Genomic DNA, 23162 nt, shown 5'->3' on the forward strand with positions numbered 1-23162 from the left:
TATTATCGTGATCACCTTATAAAACAGGTTTATGTTTCATTGTAATCTATTATTTTTAATGATTTGTAGAAATTAGGATTTTATTCTGACAATTCTGGACCGGAAGTGATGGGTAGCCGTGATTCTCTGCTAATTTTAAATTCAGATTTTTATCATTTTAAGCATTTAATAACACCTGTTAAATGGCAGAAAGACCCCTTTCAGCTGTGAATCAAGCTAATGCTCTAAATAATCTGGTCGCCAACATTTCTGTGAAGCTACCGTTGAAGGTAGCAGATTAAAAGTGACATAACGCGACAACTGGCCGTCATCTCTGTCCGTCTTTTATTTTAGCTGAACCGAGGCTGTACGTTTTAAATCGGTTCTGAGAGAGAGACTAAACTCCTAGGCAGAAGAAATCGCCATGACAGGAGGATGATTAAAATGAGCATCACGCAGGTGCTTAGGGGCACTTGCGTCGTTTTTATGTGCACGCGTGGTCGTCAGTGTTAAGAGTTAGCACGTTTAGGCGAGATCAGTTGGACGTTGTCGTTGGCCATTTGGTTTATTATAGCTAGCTTAGACCGGTTCTGTGGGGCCGGTAACGTTCTGCTGGTCCACCGGAGACGGCGCGCGACCTTGAGGACGCAGCTATGGATCTGACGCGGTTGGCTGTGGATGCTGGTCAGTTCATCAACAGAGCTGTTCAGGTAAATATATATAATATTAAAAAGGTTAAGTTTACTTTTAAGCGGTTTAAGGTGGAACGAATGATATTCTGTGATTTCGCTTCAGTACACCGGAGAAAGTCTTGGTCAGACCGAGAAGACTGACTTGGACCCCGGGCTGGAGGGGCTCCTGGCCCGGGCAGACGCCACCAAAACCTGGACGGACCAAATGATCTCCCAAACGGAGGTTTTACTTCAGCCTAGTCCAGGTGTGACACCCTGCATTTATTGATTAGTCTTGATCTCTGAGATGTGGTTAAAGTATTGTTAATTTAATTGAACACATGAAAATTAATTAAAGTTTCTTTTAACAAAATCATTGCTCTGCACATTGAGGTCCAACTGATTTGTAATAGGCTGCTTCTATACATCCCTAATGCTTATGGTTATATCATTGTGTTAAAAAAAATGTTATTGATTTTGTTTGACGCGTATTTGGAATCATAAACTGATAGATTTGGAGATGTGTGCCTTTCTAAGGAAGAGTTTAGGAATTACAACTCCTATCTAATCTGTAACTTTTTCAGACTCAAACATAATTGGACAATTGACTCAAAAACATCATGGACAGCTGCACACTATTCCTGCCGTTTTCCTTTTATTAATGTGATAGGGTTAAGGGTCTCTGGATGTTTCTAAGTGTGGACCAAATATTTCTGCCCCCAAATTAAGAAAATAAATGTCAAACCATTTTTGAGAAGCTTGATGTGTACTGCTTTAATCAACCTTCTTATGAAACCATAGTTTATAAGAGCTGGAACTCCCTGGGAAAACGAAAGGGGAAAAAATACTTTTAACAAGAAACATGTTAAATACATCAAGCTCAAGAAACAGAGGAGACTGAGAGTCAAATGTTTAGAAATTAAAAACTTATCTTCATGACAATACTTTAGATAAATAGAGCTTGTTACAGACTAATACACAGTCATGCCCTATGAAAACCTCGTGAATGGCCGTTAAATGGGTACTACTAGGACCCATTGTTTAAATTCAGTTTTGCTCTCTAGTGCATACATACATCTTTTGAGAGCTCATCTGTTTACTTTGGCTGTAATTGGCATGTTCAGATGAATAGAGAGGGTTATTCTTTAGCCTGGTTTGAATTCAGTTACTCTATCTGATGGAGTTATGAGTAGATGTAGTCTGCCATCTATCACATAAGTGGACCGGTCGGCTGCCAGTAACATTACAGGTAGCTTTTTAGATCATGTCTTGTTTTTTCTGCAGAGTATTTCTATTCTCCCTGCAGGATCAGTTGTTTACCTCCAATTTACCTTGTGGGCTTTTTACAAAGAGGAAGAGAAAAGCAGATGCACATTTTATAAAATGCCACTTTTTAAAGAATAAAGTATTGGGCTTCAACAGTGGGTGTAAAATGGACCTCTAAACTCCCTAATTGACAGGAGCTCGGTTAGAGGATCGGCTTTATGAGCATCTGGAGTGGAGCGTCCCACCTCGGCCACGTGCAAATGAGCTACTGGGAGATCACATGACCCAGGCTGGGATGGAGATTGGATCAAACACACCTTATGGTAAGTATGATGGTCTGCAAAGTTGGGTCTTTATTAAAATTTGGATTATTTTTTGCATAATAACACCTTTCTAGTTTTTCTCTTTCAAGCTGATATGATAAAATGCTGACACTATATCCTGTTTATATGGTTGTATTCAGGAACAGCGTTGATAAGGTGTGGAGAGGCCCAGAAGCAGCTAGGAGAGGTAGAGAGGAAGTTTGTCCAAAGCACCAACATTCACTTTCTCACTCCACTGCGGAGTTTCACTGAAGGGGAATACACAGCCATACAGGTGAAAGAAATATACCACAAACACGCTCATCACACCTATCTATTCTATTTCTACTGTAGTTTGTTAATGAGCTGCTGGTATTTGTAAACAAGTGTGTTTATTTGCAGAATGAGCATAAGATGTTGGTGAACAAGCGTTTGGACTTGGACATTGCCAAGAGTAGGCTGAGAAAAGCCCACGAGGCTGACCGAGAGGCCAGAGTGAGTTACAATGACTATTTAACATGCTTTAAAATCCCTGTGCTTTCATTAAGGTGATCAAAGAAACAACATTTAGAAATCGAATAAGGCTATACACAGTATTTTTTATCCCACCTACCTCCTTTCTTATTTTGTTTTGTCAGAACCTGAATGCAAACCCACTGGAAGACGACTATGTGTCTCAAGTCTCCTACATGTTCAGCTTCCTGCGTGTTAAATGGCTAAAGGTGTGCGGTTGTGTAAGGGCACATTAATAGTTGAACTCAGATGAATTTGTCTTTTGGTTAGTTTTAAATAATTTTTTTGGTCTTCTTTTTTTTTCCGTAATAGGTATGGGCTCAGGAAATCTCTCAGGTAACATGTCTATCTTTGAGTGCACACAATTTCTCATTATAAAGCAATATTTCGAGTGTTGACAGTTGTGCATGAATGTAGATATAAAGCTTCATTATAATGAGTGACAGTAAAACCCTTTTCCATTTCAATCTTACATTCCATCCAAAATGCAAACACATTATGATGTCATTCTGCAGCTATTGGTCCACACAACAGGAAAAAACTACATTTCCAAATACTCTGCATCTTGTGTAGATACGTAGCACAAGCTGTGAGTGGAAAAAGTATGTTCCCTCTCAGCAGTTCTCAAATTTGTGCAGAACCTGCATGTTTACAAAATGAATTAATAAAAATGATGAATACATTTTTAATGTCATTTGAATGTATTTAAAAATCTGCCTAACTTTCCTAGTGCAACGTAAAACTGCCCTGACTTGTAGTGATCGCAAATACTCCAGCAACTGAGCAGTTATATGAGTGAAAATGGGTTCGTTATCAGAACAGACATCAGTTTATTCTTAGTGTCAGGTTGTTTATTTGGACTTGAGCTTGACCAGAATTATAAATGTGATTTTGTTTCTCCTGAGACTTAATCTAGAATTATAATTCATGTGAATGCATAAAGTATTAACCAAAGAGGTGGTGTGTGTGTGTGTGTGTGTGTGTCTGTGTGTAGGCAGAGATGGAGCTGAGGATCTGTCAGAGTCTTTTCGATCGACAGACAGAAATTATAAGACGGGTTCTGGAAGGAATCAGCGACACTCATGTATGTGCAGACAAATGTGCAAACACTCACACACACACTCTATAAGGAAGAAAATATGATTCATTTTTATCTGACTATTTTTTTTTGTAATGATCAGACTGTTTGTGTCAGATCCAAACACTGTAATGGTTCTCCATCTGTCTTGTTTCATTTGGTGTGCCCCCCCCCCCTCCCCCAGACCAACCACATGCAGATTCTTATGGACTTTGTGGATGCTCAGGCCTCTTACTTTGCTCAGTGCAACCAACAATCTCAGGAACTCCGAAGACAGCTTGCGAGGTCTGTTAAGTCTCATTCACAACTTATAAAAAATTACCTTGAAAAAGTAGACTGATTATTATTAATAATGGTAACTGATGTTCTTTCTACAAACATTTTCGTAGCTTAAATTAGTCAGTGTTGAGACTTAATCCTAAAACACACAATACAACAAAGCTGCAAACTGTTTGACACATTTTTTTACTTTAGTTATTTAATCCCCAACCCCAATAAAAAAATATGGCGATGCATACAATTTAAAGGGAAAAGGAAGATAATGATTAGCAAGTCTTATAAACCAATATTTAACTCATAATAAAGTATAGAAAACATATCAAATGTTGAGACATTTTACTATATAATGAAGGATATTATTGCCCATCCTAAATTTCTTGCAGCAACATGTCACAGGGTAATTTTTACCACCACATCATCTATATAAACTGTATGTGCCACAGAGGATTTTCCACTAGATTCCCTGCTTTACCACAAAGAAGTATTTGTAGGACAAACTCTGTACATCTGGTCTCAAAAAAGGCTATTGAGATTATTTTATTTGAAAATTAATGTTTAAATTTTCTTTTTTTTCTCTCTCTCTCTCTTTGCAGTATTCCAGCGGTCTTCTGCTCCAATAACTGGCAATCAGTAGGTAATAATGCTGTTAATCAGCCATTAATTAGCAGCCATGTAGCTAATGAGCCTCTTGGGTTAGATGAGATCACTCCAATGCCCGTAACTGTCCACCAACTTCCAGACTTCAACCAGGACTCATGGACTGTAAATTCACCTCCCAAAACTGAAGTCCAACCCAACTACAAAAACAATAATAACAACATTTTCTCCACTCCCAGTCAGGCAAACAATCACCCTTCAGCAGTTACCTGCTCATCATCCCACAGGCGAACACTCAGTCAAACCATTACATCAAAACAAAGAGATGAGCTGCAAGCACCCAGCTGCACGAGCAGTGCATGTGAGACGACTAACAGGCCGAGTTCTGCTGTTCCACCATATGCTCAGTCTGTCAGTGCAACAGCTTCAATAAACAATGGAACCGGCAGAGTGACAACAGCAGCTTGCCCACCTTTACAACCCAATGAAACGCCAAGTGAGTCTCAGACAGCAAATTTAGTAGCTACTGAGACTGTGACGCCCAACGGTGTGGCTGCCGATCCCTAAACAACCAATGAAACACAGAGCAGCCTGTCGTTAATGGAGAGGACGTCCAGAAGTCATCATCAGACAGACTGGATGTGGTTCAGTAGATATGAGGGTGTATTTGACAGCGTGTCAGCTGGTACTGAAATTGTTTGGAGCTTTAACTGGTTCTGTCTGGTATTGTAGACCCTGGCATCCAGTTTGTATTAGCAAGATACACAATCGTTGTATAGTAACATCTACTTAATCCCATAGAGAAGAATGTGAAGTGGTTGTGAAAGAGCTTTTTTTTTTTAAAAAAAGAATAACAAAATCATGATTTAGTGCCAGAAATAATGTTAGCTTTTAGTCATATGTGTGTAATATTCATGTTGTCTGAAAACAACTATTTGATCCATCTCCACTTGTGGACACAAAACAGAGTAGATCTTTATTTTTATAATTTACTTAATAAGCTTTGTGCCAAGTGTGTATGAGCGTATAGTTGTGTGTCTTTAACTGCACTAATGTTTACAGGTTACTCAAACCTGCGACACGTTTTGAAAAGAGGCATCTGTATTTTACTCTGCCACCTCTTGACATATTTCTACAAGGTGAGGTCACTTTCCATATGAAACGGTCATTTTTGCTGTGTATGTGCTGTGGAGCCTGAGAGGTGACAACACATCAGGTTAAACTGGATCTTTATGTATCCTCCTACATACTCGGGGGGGTGTTTCCTCCTACACAAACTCCAGTCACATATTCATTTTTTTCTTTACCCTTTCACCCTCTTAAAGGCTTCATTGAGATGAAATGGGTTGAATTTTCCATGTCCAGATGTTGTTGATTTTCTTCACGAGGGGAACCCTTCGCCACTGTTATGTGTGTCCAATCTTGGGACCCTGGATGGAAAGACACACATGTAATGATGTAATCACCCTCTCACCCGCTATGATATATTTGTGGGTTTGGATAGCTACATTTTAAGACTAATTTTTTATTATCCTGTTGAGCTAATGTCAATGCCAGGTTGGAGGTTTTGCTCCATTCTTGTGAACATGTGGAAATAAATATGCAGTGAGGTCATGGTGTGCAGTATATCTTTATTCTCCGGTGATGTTTATGTGATTTCCTTCTTAAAATCAGCTGCACATCATTTGCTCTTATTCTTTGCCATACTAGCTAAACTTTATGATCTAGACCTTGATTACATGCCATGCTGTTTATTCTACTAACCACAAAACAAAATTATGAGGCCTGATTGGGCACGACATGGACCACAACCTTTCAACATATACATTAAATGTGTTTCTGTTTCCTTGACTTTATCTCTTCCCTGCCTACTGCTGTCCAAACAGATTACATCGATTACTTGCTGTTTGTGTGGTATTGATCTAAAATTCAGCCAGGAGGCTTCTGGTTCGATAACACTATCAACACTTACATCACACTACTAAATTAGCTCTGCGTGTTTGGAGGGGTGGCTGCACAGCAGCCACTTAAAGATGGATTAAATACTGTTACTTTTTCTCCTCTGACTCATAAAACGACAGATTCTCTTCAATCTGTCCTCACTTGCGAATGAATGTTCCCCTGCTGCACTGAAAGTCCCCGTCACATATCAACGTCACAACTTATTTTTATATTTCTAGTATGTTGTCTCATGCAGCATTGCACAGGAAGGAAAGGGAGAAACTAAAATGATGTTTTGCAGGTCGGATGGATGATTCATTTATGAAAGCAGATGAAGGAAATGGTTTGAATTATATTAGGCTTAGTCCTTTTCTAGCAGAGAGCTACAAACAAGTAATAAAAAGGTACATTACTGATATCATAAGGGGGGTTTGCATGTTTTTCCTGTGTATATGTGGGTTCTCTGCAGGTACTCCGGCTTCTTCCCACTGTCCAAAGACATGCATATTAGCTTAATTGGTAAATCTAAATTCCTCTAAACTCTTTCATTTCATTAAGTGCGTGTAGACAATGGATGGATAGCCACATATAAAGTATAGCTATTACTATACCTTAAATCTAGTTTTAAGCAGTAGGCTATACAGAAGGTGTATACATTTTAAAACACAGTATGTGTTCTTTACTTGTAAGTAACTGTAATGTAACATATACTATATACAAAACTGTCATCTGCAAAACAGTAAACAATTTTTATTATTATTCCATGTTAATTCATGTTTATTAACTATATTCATTGCAAAGAGAAAAGGAAAGTGGGTCTTGTTCATAACTTTGAGTTACTACATTATTAGATTTAAAATAATCAGTTACTTTAAAAAAAAAAAAAAGCCTAGAGGAGCAAGGGCAGCTTCTATTTCAGCATCTTCTGAGCACCCAAAAAAATCTGACTTTGCTGAAATATGTTACTGTGATTTCTGTTAAATTTAAAAAGCTAAACCAAAGCCATCAAGGCATCCATTAAAGTCCATTGTTTGACAGCATGTTTTTATTTATTTTTTTTATTTTATGTTTATAATATTTAAGTTTCCTCCCCACCTCATCCTACACATTGGGGACAAATAGGGATACACCCAAAAGTACCACACAGTTCTCATAAACAGGCCTGTGTTGGATGTTTTGGTCATGTTAGTATGTGGTTTGTTCCTCTGAGAGGTTCTGTTGCTGTTTTACGTCTGCTGCTGTTAGTTAATGTCAGTTCTGCTGACAACACCCAATGTCCCACTTTCCCTAAATTCCCAGGTTTTGTATGGAAAAGGCAGACAATGCCATCTGTTTTCTTCCAATTCCCTCTGGTCAGAAACAAACCAGATAAAATAAATACTCGCCACAAAATCCAACTTTCATCATTATCATCTCTTTTCTTCTTTGCCCGTCCATCTTCTCTCATGTCTTTATGTTTGTTGTCTTCCCCCTCACTGCCAGCTGGGAGTGTTTTGTATGACAGCTAAACTGTAGGTGTGGTAGCAGGTGGGGGTGGTAAACAGCGTCTGGCGACTGCTGATGAATGTGGCTCCTCAGACAGAAGAGACAGTTATGTGATGGTTTGATAGAAAGTTCTCTCATAAAGAAAAAATAAGTCATGAGATCAGCAACTTTGACAAAACTGGCAGTTTCTTCAACTTCCAACATATTGATTAATGGATTTTTTGTTCTTAAATCATGTTTAATTTTATGTTATGGAAGCTGGAATGGAAAATGTGCACCAAGTCAAAGTTTTTGTTGAATCAAGGACAGCCCTTTTTTTAAAAAAAACATATTTATCCTGACCTCCTGTACCATTCTCACCAACAATCCACCTCTTGATTCCCATCTCTCCTCTTCCTACAACCTGTTCTGTCCAGCTCTTCCTGCAGGTTGTCTCTTTTCCTGAGATAAATCTGCCAGCCTCACCCAGGTGTACTCCCACTGCTACAATTATAGCCCCCAGACAGAGACAATCAGACATGCTGCTGCTGACATGTGCAGTGTGAACAACTGTCTGGTGGTCTGCAGGGAGAAAGGGGTCAGGGTTTTTCCTCTGACCCTGACATGTCCTACGTCTGCAGCCAAATGCCTGCACCTGTTGAGTGCTCTGTCTGTATGAAAAAGGTTAGCACTTCTCACAAAGAATGCAGTAACTTCAAATTCTTCTACATAGTTAATCAACACTGTCACCAGGCAACTAGTTATAATTAATACTAGAGAGGGACTTTAATTTGAATACATAGGAGTGTTGCTGTTTATAGGTTTGGAGCTTTGAGCAGATGCGAAGGACGGGAACTGACTGATTTATTGGTGAAATATTACTGAGGCAGGCAAAACTGTGTATTTATGTGTTTTATGGACTTTGTCAATACTCAACAATTTTATGTTTTTTGCAGTAGGAGAAACAATAGACATTGGTTTATGATTATATCAGAATTAAATACTTCAACCATTTATGTTGAAGCTAAAGACTATTTCTACAGGAGGTATAAAAATAAAAATATTTTACCATATGGATAAAATGTGCTATAGATAGCTCTCAAATAATCACATAACTCAGAAAACTTTAACTGTAGAAAGAAATTTAATTTAGTTAATATAAATCTATGGTGTAAAGAACATGTATGAATAAATTAAAAATGTCAAAAACTTTGGTAATTTGCAATTAGGGCTGTTTAACTATTGACTATTGGCTTAGTAAATTAGAAAATGATTTAAGAAAGACAGCGTTTAAAGAAAATTAAAGTATGTAGATGCAAATACAAGACGTATTCAGTGTATCATCTAAAAATGTCTCTTATTTTGTCATTTTTCTCCACTAGTCTGAAGGCAGGTTATGTTATGAACATAGATTAATATTTCAGATTAAACATTTTTCAGATTAAAGTACCGTTTTATTGAAAGTTTCACAGACTTACAAAATCTCTTGTTATGCTAATTCATAAAATCTTTCATCCCAAACTAAGATTAAATAATAAAAAAAAAAAAATCTAAGAAATTAAACCAAGGAAATCCCTTCTCAAAATGAAAATTACAGTATGGGAAGGTAAAAGCTGCTGTGACAGTTGCATATTTGCAACTAAATCATTAATTCGACTTCATACTCTTTTTCTTTCAAATATTACACTTTCCGTTGAAAGATAATTCCTTTAAGTTAAATTATTACATTCTAACTTGTATTTTGTGTTTACAAAGTAACTGAAAAGTTTTAGTTTCTTCAGCTCCTGATGCACTTTTTTTCTTGTCTATTTAGCTTTCTATTCCCCTGTAGTTCCCTTAATAACAGCATTTCCTTGTCAATTTGACTTTTAACATTACCTCCATGGAAATATTACTTACCCCGTCTCCACATCACCCCCCACCTTTTCAGCGTCCTCCCTCTTTCTTCTCTCTTCCAGGATTTATAAGTCAGCTCCCACATCAGTTGGTTCGTTGAGAAGAGCTTTGTATAAAGTGAAGGGGTCCATAAGAAAAGAGAGCAGCTGGAGGGTGCAGCAACAGGGATTCTGGTGGATTGATCTTATATTTCCTTATACCCAACATATAAAAAGATGAGCAGATATCAGAGCTCCATCATGCATGGGTTCAGTATCTGGCACGTGCTGTGTGTGCTTGGTAGCTTGGGCTCATCTTTGTGTGCGAATGAGGTTGAATATGAGGGAAACTATGCAGACAACTATGACAACGAGATCTCTCAGAACCAGCAAGAGGGTGAGTATTGTTTATTTGTCCCTTTGTCTCATCTGTACACTCCTTGTTTGAACAGAGGCATCATTGTAAAGAATTTGTCCTCAGATTCCATAGCAGCAATTAAATATTTTATCATTCATTTAAATGATGACTATACAGGAAAAAAGACAAGAAATATTTCTGTATTTCTCATGGTGTGTAATTTTATCTTTAATCTTTTCATTCATTTTTGTGCAAAATATTTGGCCATTTGAAGAGAAAAAGGTGAAACATTTCTTCTGATTTCTGATCACATTTATTTACAGTTTGTCTAAAGTGAGACTACAGGACAATTTAACTTGTAACATGTGAAACATAAAAAAAAAAAAATTTTCTTCTTAAAAAAAATCTCACTTAACAAGACAGAAAATTAAAACAAGGCGAGTAAAGAGGCGGAGTCAAAAATGAGCACGGGATGTTGGGTGAAGCAAACAGTGTGGTATCTGGGGAGTTTGGAGATTTGTAGTGACCCCTTTTAAAGCAGTTTTTGAGGCCCACTTCTGTCCTGCTGGGGGAGGTTTCTGCTATAAGGGAATGCTGTTGCCATATGGGGTAGTGTCACTGCAGCACTTAATTTCTTATAGTATTGGAAACTGTCAAAATCCATGTGTATGCAGGTTTTTCTAGCATGACATTGCTATGTAACAAAATGTGCAGTGTTACTTTACCTGCTAATGTTTTGGCTGATTGGAGTAGAAAAGATGGTGGAAAAGAGTAGCTCTAACTACACTTGTTGTTATCAAGCCAGTGGATGTAGGAGGATTGACTGTTAAATGTGGGACCAGAGAAGGTAGGAAGCTGGGGACCATAGCAAATATTAAATCCTTGCATCCACAAGTATATTTGAGAACCTTATAGATGCCTTTATACAAAAAAAAAAAAAACTTTTTTCAAAAAATTATTAGAGATTGTTTAGTTAAGACATACACTTTAAAAAGTAAAGAAGATCTAATACCTCGAGCGGTCATGTTACTCTGAGATGTTATTATGTTATTAACCTGCAAGCTCAAGTATAAAGTAAATTAATAAAACAGATTATATTTCTGGCACACAGTAATGTCATATAACCTTTCAACTGACTACAGGATTGCATTATTAATGCACCCTTGTGGTTGTCATTTACAGAGGAGTCTCAACCCACACCATGCCATGCAGACTTCTCCCGCTGGGACAAGCTTTTCATTGCTCTGGAGGACTCCCACATGAGGCAGAAAATGCTGCTGGAATCTGTGGAGCAGTGCTGTGGAGGAATGCACTCTCTGAAGACCCAACTGGGCAAGCTGGCCAAGGGGACATGGCAGCAGAATGCATCCAGCCTGGTGTCCGCATGCAGGGCGCAGGCAGAACAGTCAAGTCTGAGGCTGCATCATAATTTGGCAAAACTCCGGGAGGAAGAAGAGGAGAGGGAGAGGACAATAAACATGACTTTACAGATGATCCTGCGCAGTAGTCATGAGGAAAATTCCCGACTGAGGCACCTTGAGGAAGCAATGCCATTGGCATCAGCAGGCAGCAGGAACAGCAACCAGCCGACACCAAGACCTGGAGGTTTAGGGACAGCGGGGGTAAAACCGTTCTTGTTCGGCCTGAAGGGGCAAGAAGTGACTTTACCAATGGACATGGCCACAATGGAAAGTGCTCTGGTTGCTATAGCAACGGACCTGCAGAGGGTTCACCTGCAGCTGAGCAAAGTGATAGAGCAGGCAGGAACACTGAGGAAGGACAGAGGAGACACATGAATTGTCCAGAATGAAAAGTTATATTAAGATCAAATGGGATTTTGCACATAATCTTTTTATGGTTTTTTTTTCTACAATGTTGCTTTTTGTTTTGTTTTTTTTAGTGAGAATGAACTCAAATGTACCGTAAAGATTGTAGATTTGCTGTAATGAATAAAAATCAATTAAACAACTATATTACCCTCATGGAAAAGTTTGCCCGTTCCACACAACAATCAACTCGTTTATAACAATATCCTTGATTGCACTTTCATTTGTCTGAGTCAGTCGCTAAATGAGGGTTATCCAGCACATGTCAGAGTTTACACCCTGTGGCGATGTCTGCTAATATCCACAACCACAAGAAGGTGTGTCAGAGGTTTTGGTTTGTGTGTAATTCTTGGCAGGTCTGTCCTGCTCATTAGCTGCTTTAGGAGTGTCTGAATGCAAAGAGACCACTGCTTTCAATGCTCACCGTGTTTATGATGTTTGAAACCCTGACAGAATTGTATTGCACTGCCACCCATCCCTCCTTCAGCCTCCTATACACACACACACGTGTGCTTGCATGCAGGCAGACTAGTAATTGAAAACCACAGAAAGCAGCTTTGGTTGTCTACAAAGGTATTGTCCACAGATTTTCTAGTTTACATGTGCTTGTCTTTTGTTCTTTTTTTTGTCTCAACTCTTAATTTATTACATCTTGATTTATTTTTATTATATTCATACTTATGTTTTGAGAAATTTTATTTGAGTGGAGGAAGAAATTGAGAAAGATGGAGACCGGTAGAAGATGAAGATAAGGATTAAGCATAACACAAATGTTTTATGTATAAAATTATTATTAAAAAGAAAAACAATAACAGAACAAATCCATTAAACTGTTCTACCCTTCCCTCTGAGATTTAGTAAAAGATAGTAAAGTACAAGTACTTTAAGATTTTCTGTAAACATAGTGCAAAGTAACATTAAACTACTAAGCAAAATGTGGCAACAAAGAACAGTTTAACCATACAAGAGTTTAATCATGCCAGCAAACTGACATCACAAAAACAGTTTCACTAATGAAAGTCTTACAGCCATGGTTTTAATGTATACTTGTGCCCTGTCCATGCATGCCTGCATGTAATGGTCTTTATAAATCTGCAGCTGGGTGGAGAACTGCAGGAAGCAGCAGACTTTTCTGCTGGCCTTTTTTTCTCTTAAATGTCACTTCTAACAAGATTCAAAGGAGCAAAGAGGAGTTGTGTGTCATGTTCAGGCTTTTCGCCACATCTGTTTCACAATGATACCGAGCATGCACGCAAACACATGCATACATGACACACTGGCACTTAACTACACTAAAAGTCTCCATCTGTGCAGTGTGTGGGGAGAACTTCGTGAATGGACCTCTTGTTTTGTGTTGTTCATTTTTAACAGAGAGAAAGATTGAAAGAGGAGCGCAGGAGGCTAATGAGGGGGAAAATAGAAAAGGAGAGACCCCTAAAGAAACATAGCAACAGCACTTATGTGTCTAGTGGATAGTTACAAGCTATAATGACTGTTCCTTGTGCATATAACTGTTTTTTTTTATCAGCCAGCTGGCCAGACACAGCATAATAACCAGCCACTATCAGCCTTTCTGCCCTTGCTTCCTTTCTTTATCTTCTACCCCTTTCATCTATGCTTTGTCATCTGCTATCACTCTCCTTTCTCCCCTGCTTTTTATCTGTTTGCCAATTCCATCATCTTCTCTTGCTCTTCCTCCATTTATCTTCCTCTCATTGTGTGTACACACACTCTGTTTCTCAGAAGATAGGGGTTGATTAGAAGTGGCTGCAAGAATGCACTGAGTTAATCAGAGAGACTTTAATGTCACATCACGTAGTCACTGTAACAGACAACACAATATTGTCACTTTCTCAAAAGCAAAAACAACAATATAAAATAGGTAAAGCTCCGATAAACATTTAGCAGTCTCTTATGTACATCACAAGAAGGAGGAAGCATGGGTGACAAGAAGAGAATAGGCATCTATTTGATGGGTGAGTCCAGAATCTCCTCATACTCCTCCCTCTGGCATCGCCCGCCACCTCGAGAGGGAAGCAGCTTCATTGCCACCAGCCACCCGACACTCAGTACGATCATCAAATTCCCCACCACCTCAGGAGCGGTGGGAACCATAGGACTGACAGCCAGATGCAGGAGCATGGCAACCGGTATCTCCAGGCTCTGAGAGGCAGAGACCAGAGCAGGATGGAGTCGTGTGAGGGCGTGCGTCATTCCCAGGAAGGCTGCTACTGAACAGACAACTAGGGCCAGGATAAGGCCCCAGGCTGATGCGCTCATTGGCCAGGACCAGCCCTCCTGGAGCAGTGCCAGAGAGGCTGGAGTGAGCAGGCAGCCTGTCCAGCTCACTGTAAATAAGGCAGTGCCAACTCCCACCTTTTCTTTCAGTGAGCGATACCCAACTAAAGCCAAGGCCATCCACAGCCCTGCGAGTGCCGAAAGGGACCACCCAAACGCACCCCTCCAGAATGCAACCGAGTCAGTAGGCGACACTGTATTGCTCTCATCTATGGTGGGAAGCAACACAAGCCCCAAACCACACAGCCCTGCAGCTATGGTGATTCCATCAACCAGTCCAAGCCTCTCCTCCAGAAGCAGGAAGGCGAGGGTTGCTGCCAGAGCTGTTGTTGCCAGGCGCCAAGTTGTTGTACCGTTTCCAGGGGAGACAAAGGTTAAGGAAGAGTAGGCACAACAAAGGGAGAGGGAGTAGGCAATGCCATAACAGAGCAGACGTAGTCGATAACCCTCTGGTCCAAAAGGATTCTCCCCCTTGTGCAACAGGACAGCCACAGACAGCAGCTGTACAACGGAGCGTACTAAGAGGAGAAACAGAGGGCCGAGGCTAAAGCGTTCAGAGGCAAGGCGGGTCAGAACAATCAAGCAGCCATGTGCCAGTGCCGCACCAAGCAGCCCTACCCAGGTGAGCCGAGATGCAGATACAGACGCCTCACCAAAACTGGCCAACTGTTCCCCAACCCCTTTTCCAGACCCCTTTGCTGCTTTGGCTCCTCCATCACTCCCCTCTCCTGCCCCAGTGGTTTGAAGTTTATGGGATGTGTCCTTGTCTTTGGAGCCAAAAAGCGTCAGAGGCCACCTCTTATTCTCAGTCAATCGTTTCTTGTCAGATGTCTCCTCCAGGAACGATCCAAAGTCCTCAAAAGATGGAGCATCATCGTAGCCCTCATCGCCCGGCTGGGGGAAGTGGGTGTGTACTCCAGGTTGGGGGGAGTAGGGGGTTTGTGTGGCATACTTGGCTGTGACTGTGTGAGGATGGATCTTCACTCTTTTCTTAGAGCCACCCAAGAGGTGAGTGGACTCCATTTTAAAACTTCTGAGATGACGTACACCTGTAAGAAAACAGAAAACTTTAAGCACCACATACAAATCACATCTGACACATAGATTCCAGCCAATTCTCTCATTTCTCTCTCTGTCATGCTGCCTCCCCTGGGATTCTGCTTGATATCTCATATATCTTTAATATCTGAGATAATAATAGCAGTGACTCACATCTTTCCATGTGTCCCTCCGGGTTGCAAGTGAATATACGTAAGCTCTACCCAGCTGACTAATCACCACTTTAACTGTTTTGCTTTTTATTTTTTTTCCAGTTTGATGAAACACATTAAATCCACATTAGCCAAATTATACAGAATAACAACTGCCTAATCACACTGTTTCTGTCTTCTCACCTAATGCAACCTTCAAAGGGACTAAATGTCTGTTGGCGATGACAGTTACATAAGCAAGTGCTTGGTGCCTCATTTGTCATCTGCTTTTGTCTGTATAATGACTTTTTCCTCTCTCTGTCCCTTGCGATTGACCTCTCACACACTATTTATCAGTTTCTCCTCATATCAAATATATAAAACTTACTATACATGTTCAGTATCTCTTTAAAGCCACCACATCTCTCTTCATTAGGTTGTGGTTTTTGTCTTTTTTTTCTACATATAGGTATCTTTTGAAAATGTAATTGAGAAAAAACATTAGAATAAAAGATATTTTTTAAACAATAACATTTGAAGTGGGCAGCTTGGGTCAAATATGGATGTATTTGGAGCATGCATGATTTCTGTAAAATAAGTTTACAAGGCTTTCATTGGGAAAAAAAAAAATAACCGGGAATATTTTGGGGTTTTTCCATTTCTGACTTTTACTTGTTATGAGGTAACTGATGGGCAGAGTCAAAGCCAGTACTGCTTTTCTAATCAGTTATAGAACCCTTTTAATTATCAGGGAGAGTTTATGAATTAGTTTCAGTGTATTCTTTGTCTTTTTTTTTTTTTTTTTTTTTGTGGAGACATTGTATTCTCACATTATCATCATTAAGAACAGTTTCAAGTGTGAGTTCTGCATGGTGTGCCTCTATGCAAGCACACAGAAAAAGTTTGATATAAAATGACTTGTTATAGACCAACATGCGATCTGACAGCTCTGTTCTAAATGTGGCCTGTACTAAAATAGTGACGCATGAATCTGACTTGAAGCAAGAAGTTATCTCAGTGAAAGGTTGGAAAATTATTCTATCTTTGTTTTCAGACTATAACTTGATCGACTGCTCACTTTGTAAAGAAAGAAAGAAAGAAATTAAAGAAGCGATCAAAATGTGTTTGAATCGTCTCCTCCCAGCCAGATAACTGTGTTGGATGATGCAGCCTGCCTCCGCAATGCTGCTGCTGCTACTGCTTCCACCGCTGCTTTACTCTGAATAGCTTATTTTACACCTTATACAACCAGATAGTGAGCTGTTACGAGACAGCAGCACACCTGCACAGTGTGATAACAGCAGCAGATGAAGAGTGGATTTCCTGAATGTGCACTTTTGATTAAATCTAAAAAAAATAAAAAATAAAAAACAGCAAGATCCTGGAATGATTTGCATCTTTTTATGTTTCATTTGAGAAATATCCTGTAGAGGCTTAGATAGAAAAGCAATAAGATATGGGTTATTTATAGATCAGTTTGGTGCTGCTCTATAAATTAGACGCAATTGTGGCGCTGTCAGAGCTGATAGTTTCATTAGAGGTGATTTAGACTGTCTCTCAGTAGAGGATAGTATGCGTTCCCTCACTGCTTTAGGCTGAGGTGAGATGCTATTCTCAAGGTTATGGTTTATCGGTGTTGCGCCCCTCTGACGCCAGAGGGATGGAGCATAGACACACACGCACGCACGCAAACACACATGGGACGGACATAGATACAATAAATACGGGTGGGCTAAGCTGCATTTAGATTAAGCTAAAAAGGCATCGTTAAACATGATGACAACCATGTTTTTTCCTCGGTCTTATCTGGTGCCACATGCACGTCTGAGAACGCCAGTTTCCAGGCACAACACGAGGTTGTGGTTTGTAATCGCCAACCACCGTGTGTATGATCATATGTCGTAATCTATAATAACAGCCCGACCACTGATCCATTTCAAATTCTTGAATGGAGAAGCGCGCCCCCGATCCGCTCTACTCTGCTTGCGCTCCCGAATCGGCACAAGACAGCTGAATGAATTAACCCCGACACCTTATAGGTGTCTTGTGACCTTCCTGTAGTCTAAGTTGGTGTTAACGGACATGATGTACTGCAATCAATGCACCATCAGGTGGGTTAGTTATGTATTGTAACTATCGTCTAAAACGCATCTACTCACCTGCTTACGCACAAACCAGCGGAACACCGGACTGAACTTCACCGGCGATCAACCTCAGTCATTTACTGAACACCTCCAACGCCCCATCACCTCTTGCTATCCATTTGTTCCTTTTCTTCTTGTTCTTCCCTTAGGGCTTTTCTTAAGCTTCTTTCTCCTGCAGCAGTCCTGATTGTCCTCAAGGGCACCGTGCGCGCTTCAGCCGGACATCCACTCACAGCATTCCTCTCTACGGGGATGTGGGTTTTATGAGAACCTGCTGCCCGCGTCCATCACTCTGTGATCACTGATACAGATGCTCCTGCTCACTCTGATTAGAGGAAGAGACAGATAGGGGAGGAGAACTAATCATAACGTCTGAGCATGCGTGGGACACTGCGCGTTATTTCTCATCTCTGTGAGAATTAATGGGCTTTTCTTCAAATGTTAATGAGTTTTTTTTTTTTTTTCTTACAAAAGTCGGTAACGGTGCCATATACAAAAATTGATGCAATTTAACTCTGTGCTGGCAACAAGACCCAATTAAAGTTCGAGCTTCAATTCTTCAGATTACATAACAAGTTTACACCTCACCTCCAACCATGGCCTGTGAGCTGGAGTTAATAAATGGTGGAAGAATTTATGGATCTTGCATTTCCTCCTGCATTTGTGGAGTCAGCAATAATGTGGATATTGTGAAAATTGTGTTAACCTGCATGGTTTTGCCCTCAGACAATAAACCACACATCTGGTCCTCACACTGCCCCTTAAACATTTTTGAGGAGGTAAATCTTTAAAATATCATCAGACATGTCTATTGTTGTGGAGCAGTCCTTTCAGGAAGTAGAGCCACATAGTGCACACTGCTACCAGATGCACATCACTTTTCATAAAGTTTACATATGTGGTCAGTTTAAATTCAAGTATATTCTCATGTGCATGACTATGTAAAGCATTTTAAGATGTATTTTGTCATTACTTTTATATTGAAACTGTTTTTTTTGTGTTACCTCAAGGAAACACTGTGCAGTTAGGGCACTTTTGTTCAGATTATATCATTTTACAGTGTAGACATCATAGTACACAAGCAAGTATGTGAACAAGTAAGCTGAGAATGGAGCAGGTTGTCTATATGGACACAAAGCTAAAAAGTAAGAGTTCTTGGCCTTAGACTCATTTCCTCAGACAGCGTGGACAGCAAGTTGTACAGCTGGTATATTCTCAAGGGTACTGCTGTTTCCCAGTATTGTACCTCTGGGGGCTGTTTTGTATCCTAATTTAGCAAAACTGGTCTTTATAAGGTACAAACTGCAAGTTTGGAAAAAAAAAGGCTTGCCATATTGCAATAGTTTTTTAGAAGTGTTGTGAGCCCTTTCAGTGATTGTGTTTTAAGGGGCTATAATAACAACCATTTAAAACTTGTTTCAAATGAATGAAAGAAATATTCAGCCTCCTTCTGATGATTTCCCTCTTATGAGCCCTTCAATTTTTTTTATTCTTTCCCCATTTCCAAGTTTTCTCAAACACATAACTGGCAACAAATTCAATTAAATTCTTTTTTGGTTTTAATGAGTGACATATAAACCAGTATGGATGATAGTTTCATAATTAAATATATGAAGTAATTAAATAAAGAGAAGCTTCTGGATGAGATCAGGACTATTTTTCCCCTGTCCTTCCTCCTCACTTTGATTCTCAAACTCATACTTCCAACTCTCTGACAGTAATTGCTTTGGCATTTTGCTGCTATAACCCTTGTGTATTCTGTTCTGTCTTGAAGTATATTGACCTTTGCCAAATGTAGCAGGGTCAACTGTTGTCAGATCAGGCCATCGCGTTGTTGCATAAAAAGCCTCCAGCTGTCAGGCATGGAGGTTGACTCCTCTACTGGGACTCGAGATCCACATCAGATACAAATTCAATGCATACCCATGAGCTTATGATGAGAAGCAAAGGAAATCACCACACATTATTAGACCACATATTTGGATTATGGAGACAAGATGGGCAAAATGTCACTTCATGGATTAAATGTAAGTGGCCCCTGTACCATGGGATGGGCACAGTTTATTGCCAGTGAAATGTCACAGTAAATTTACAATGTAGTTCTTAGCATTGTGATGAGGACCTGGATATTACTTTTCTATTAAAAGGTATATTATTAGATTTTTTAAAATAATGTCTACATATTAATCTGATTGTTTATTTAGTGTCAAACACCACAACAACTACTGTGTCAATTCATTCAGCATAAAGAGGGTGAGCTTATCTCAAGTCCCCAGTTTTCCTTAAAAATGAGGGATGGTTCAATATAAGCCGGAGGGAACATAATCTAAATTTTTACAATTTATTTATTCCAATGTAGCCATGGAATTTTATTCATTGATTTATTTGTCTTTTTACATGAATGCTGCAGAAAGGCAGACAAAACTTCCTATTATAATCAAATAAGTAGTCATTTGTACTATTTTGTAACTTTCTTTCTTTCTTTCTTTCTTTCTTTCTTTCTTTCTTTCTTTCTTTCTTTCTTTCTTTCTTTCTTTCTTTCTTTCCCTGGTTCTCACCTAAATGTGCAGTTTTAATGTATTTTCTATGGATGGGGAGGAATATCTAGTGTTTCCATGGTTACGGTGAATAAAAGAGTACATCAGACAAAACTATTTGGGATTCTGTTTAAACCCCATCGACTGCTGTGCAGGTTTTGGGAACAGCTCCATCACATCCCATAGAAAGGTGCAGCCTCCAGGGAGGAGTTAGTGGCTTTGCATGATGAGAATATGCTGAGGAAAGTGGAGATGAGCTGACAGCAGGGAGAAAGTGGTGAGGAGATGAGTGAAAGTAGGAGGCAGAGAGGGTTTTTGTTGAAGCCAGTAAACCAGTTTCTCTCCTGCCTCTCTCCCTCTCGCTTCATTTTTAGTCAAGAAGAAATTATTTATGGAGTGAGGTGAAGGAGCACCAGCTGAGAGGGAAACTTGACTTTAAGTGCACCAAATCTGGGTTTTGTAGTCACTACTGCTGCATCCTAATCTGTTTTCTTGTGTGGATCTCTACTTTTTATTCTCCCTTCCTACACTATTTGTCTTACTTGTCTTCTTGCACACATGGAAACACATTAGCACATGATGTTATGTGTCATTGTAATGTCAATATATCAGTCAGATTTTATAAGGAACTAAATTTGCTGTTTGGTAAAACTTAAGATAAAAAAAACATGTTCTCTTTTTGAAAGGATGTTGTATTTGTTTTGGGTGTTGGCTGTTTATGGACCATGATCGTCCATCTACTTTTCATACCTACTTATTCCATTGCAGGATTGTGGGGGTCTGGAGTCTATCCCAGTGGCTATCAGAGGCAGGATACACCCTGGATAGATCTGAACCATGATCAAGGTATCATTATTCAGAGCTTGATTCAATGGATGTCTGAACGCCTTTTCTCATTACAGCAGCAGCTGATGAGAGCAGAAATAAGTCAACCAAAGCGGCAGACAGGACACATACATCACTCGGCCACCAGAGTGAAGAGAAAAAAATCCCTTAAAAAAAGTCACACCTACTGTGATTAGGATGAGGATGCACTGCAGCAGAAAAACCTTGGCCGTGTCCACTGTCGTCACTGCCATCTGTGTGTGTGTGTGTTTCAGTAAGGGAGGTGAAGGGTGATGATTGCCTAGTTCAGAAGTGAGGTTATAATGGACTGTAATGTTTTTCCCCCCCCTCTCAAGCGAACATAGCGCTCTGCTTCTCATACATTTTGCATCAGCACAGTTGCAGAAAGAAAAAGAGAGGGAGGGTGGGGGCAGCCAGTGCAGAAGGAGACATGTGGGGAAAACAGGGGCATCATTGGAAGTGGGTTAGAAAGAATAGCCTCAGGAGTGAAACACTATTGGCAAGGTCAGAGGAAATCAAAAATAGAACAGGCGTAAAGGCAAGAACGACCATGTACTGTAATTCTCGTTGTTAGCCAACAGTGCCATAGAAGGTGAAGAATTGCATAACTCCAATGACTGTGTGTCACCTTATGTCTAAGAGAGACGTGACATTACCGTTATCAAAAAACACTTGAGGCTTTCCAAAGATGCTGCCTCAAAATTTTCTTTTTTTTTACTAGAGTTACAATCAGCTGCCTTTATTCTCTTAAAAAAAAGAGTTTTCTTTACTGATGTTGCACTAGACAGCCTCTGTTTCCATGGATACAGCCCCAGGAAAAGTTTTCAGGTTAAGCTGGATGCTGTGATTGAGAGTGTTTTGCATGTGCATTCAAACAGGAGCTGTTTTATGCACCAATGTATACCACAGTTTCTCTTCAAAGCTCAAAATTGGGACAATGACAACCTGGCACAGACGTCTGCTGCTTGCATAACAAAGACTGCAGCGTGCATACTTAAAAAAAAAGTAAGGTGTAGTCTCTCAAGGAAACACTGGCAGAGGTTTAAATATCAAGCAGATTTGAAAAGCATTACCCTGAGCAAGTGTCAGCCAGTTATGGTTAAAAGAATGAGACATTTAATGTGAAAGATAAAGGCAGAGGGAGGGTTAAAAACCTTGGAGAGCCAGAGAAAACCAGTTGCAATAGACTGCAACACCCTGAACAAACAGCTTTTCTTTGACTGTCTGAAAATGGCAAAAAATAACTGTAACTTGTTTAATGCTTGCTTTTATGGGAGCATACATGATAAAATGTAACATTCCATGGGAAAATAATTTCTGCTTAGTGTTGTGAACCAGTTTAAGCTCAGTTTACATTAGCAATACCAACCCTGAAAAAACTGACCACACATCTAGTGCTCTGATATTTACATGAATTTACAGGATATTAAGAACGGTTTTCATAGTGCAACATTTTTAAATACAATATAATTTCATTTTTATGGTAGTATAGTCAGTAGTGAAGTGTCCCTCCTGTACTTCTGGGTGTCCAGCTTGGCCCTATCTCCTCCTACTCCTACTCAAAATACCAGGAAAAGCCAGTAGCCTGTGATTTTTTGTTTCTTCTCGTGTGGGTCTTGGAGGAGGTTGCAGCGGTGACTGTCACCACTGGGCCATTGTGCAGCAGGTTTCAGGTGCTACCCTGCTCCAACACATCTTACACAAATTAAATTGGATCCAGCAGCTTGTTGTCAAGTTCTGCACAAAGACTGATTAATTTAAAAAGAGGTGTGTCTAAGCAGGGAAACATCATAAACAAGCAGGACAGTAGCCCTCAAAGATCAGAGCTGTCCATTCCTGTTGTAAGCTTTTGTCTCATATGTGACGTTTGGATCACGTCGTGTGTCTGGTACTTGTCGGTTTCTGTGAGTGTTAGTTGCCATAAGGTTGTTTTGTCTTGTGTTTCAGGAATCCACCTAACAGTACTGTTTGACTGGTGCTCATTTTTAGGTTCTTGTTA

General features: G+C 39.7%; 3 protein-coding genes across 3 annotated transcripts; 2 read left to right on the forward strand and 1 right to left on the reverse strand.

Moving 5' to 3' along the window:
- The first annotated feature begins 108 nt into the window (after nt 1-108).
- On the forward strand, nt 109-5523 carry LOC121631849 (endophilin-B1-like). Its single transcript, XM_041972942.1, has 10 exons — nt 109-689; nt 775-916; nt 2111-2239; nt 2380-2513; nt 2621-2713; nt 2857-2940; nt 3044-3067; nt 3726-3815; nt 3994-4094; nt 4682-5523. The coding sequence occupies exons 1-10, from the start codon at nt 633-635 to the stop codon at nt 5250-5252; spliced, it is 1425 nt and encodes a 474-aa protein (XP_041828876.1). The 5' UTR covers nt 109-632; the 3' UTR covers nt 5253-5523.
- A 4581-nt stretch (nt 5524-10104) lies between these two features.
- LOC121631358 (pentraxin-related protein PTX3-like) lies at nt 10105-12658 on the forward strand. The gene is made up of 2 exons (XM_041972221.1): nt 10105-10361; nt 11505-12658. The coding sequence occupies exons 1-2, from the start codon at nt 10202-10204 to the stop codon at nt 12116-12118; spliced, it is 774 nt and encodes a 257-aa protein (XP_041828155.1). The 5' UTR covers nt 10105-10201; the 3' UTR covers nt 12119-12658.
- A 443-nt stretch (nt 12659-13101) lies between these two features.
- Nucleotides 13102-18091, reverse strand: slc35g2a (solute carrier family 35 member G2a). Its single transcript, XM_041971134.1, has 2 exons — nt 17796-18091; nt 13102-15495 (listed from the first exon to the last, which is right to left on the reverse strand). The coding sequence occupies exon 2, from the start codon at nt 15467-15469 to the stop codon at nt 14114-14116; it is 1356 nt and encodes a 451-aa protein (XP_041827068.1). The 5' UTR covers nt 15470-15495; nt 17796-18091; the 3' UTR covers nt 13102-14113.
- Nucleotides 18092-23162: the final 5071 nt, after the last annotated feature.

This window comes from Melanotaenia boesemani, chromosome 20, assembly GCF_017639745.1.
Source record: "Melanotaenia boesemani isolate fMelBoe1 chromosome 20, fMelBoe1.pri, whole genome shotgun sequence".
Classification (NCBI taxonomy): domain Eukaryota; kingdom Metazoa; phylum Chordata; class Actinopteri; order Atheriniformes; family Melanotaeniidae; genus Melanotaenia; species Melanotaenia boesemani.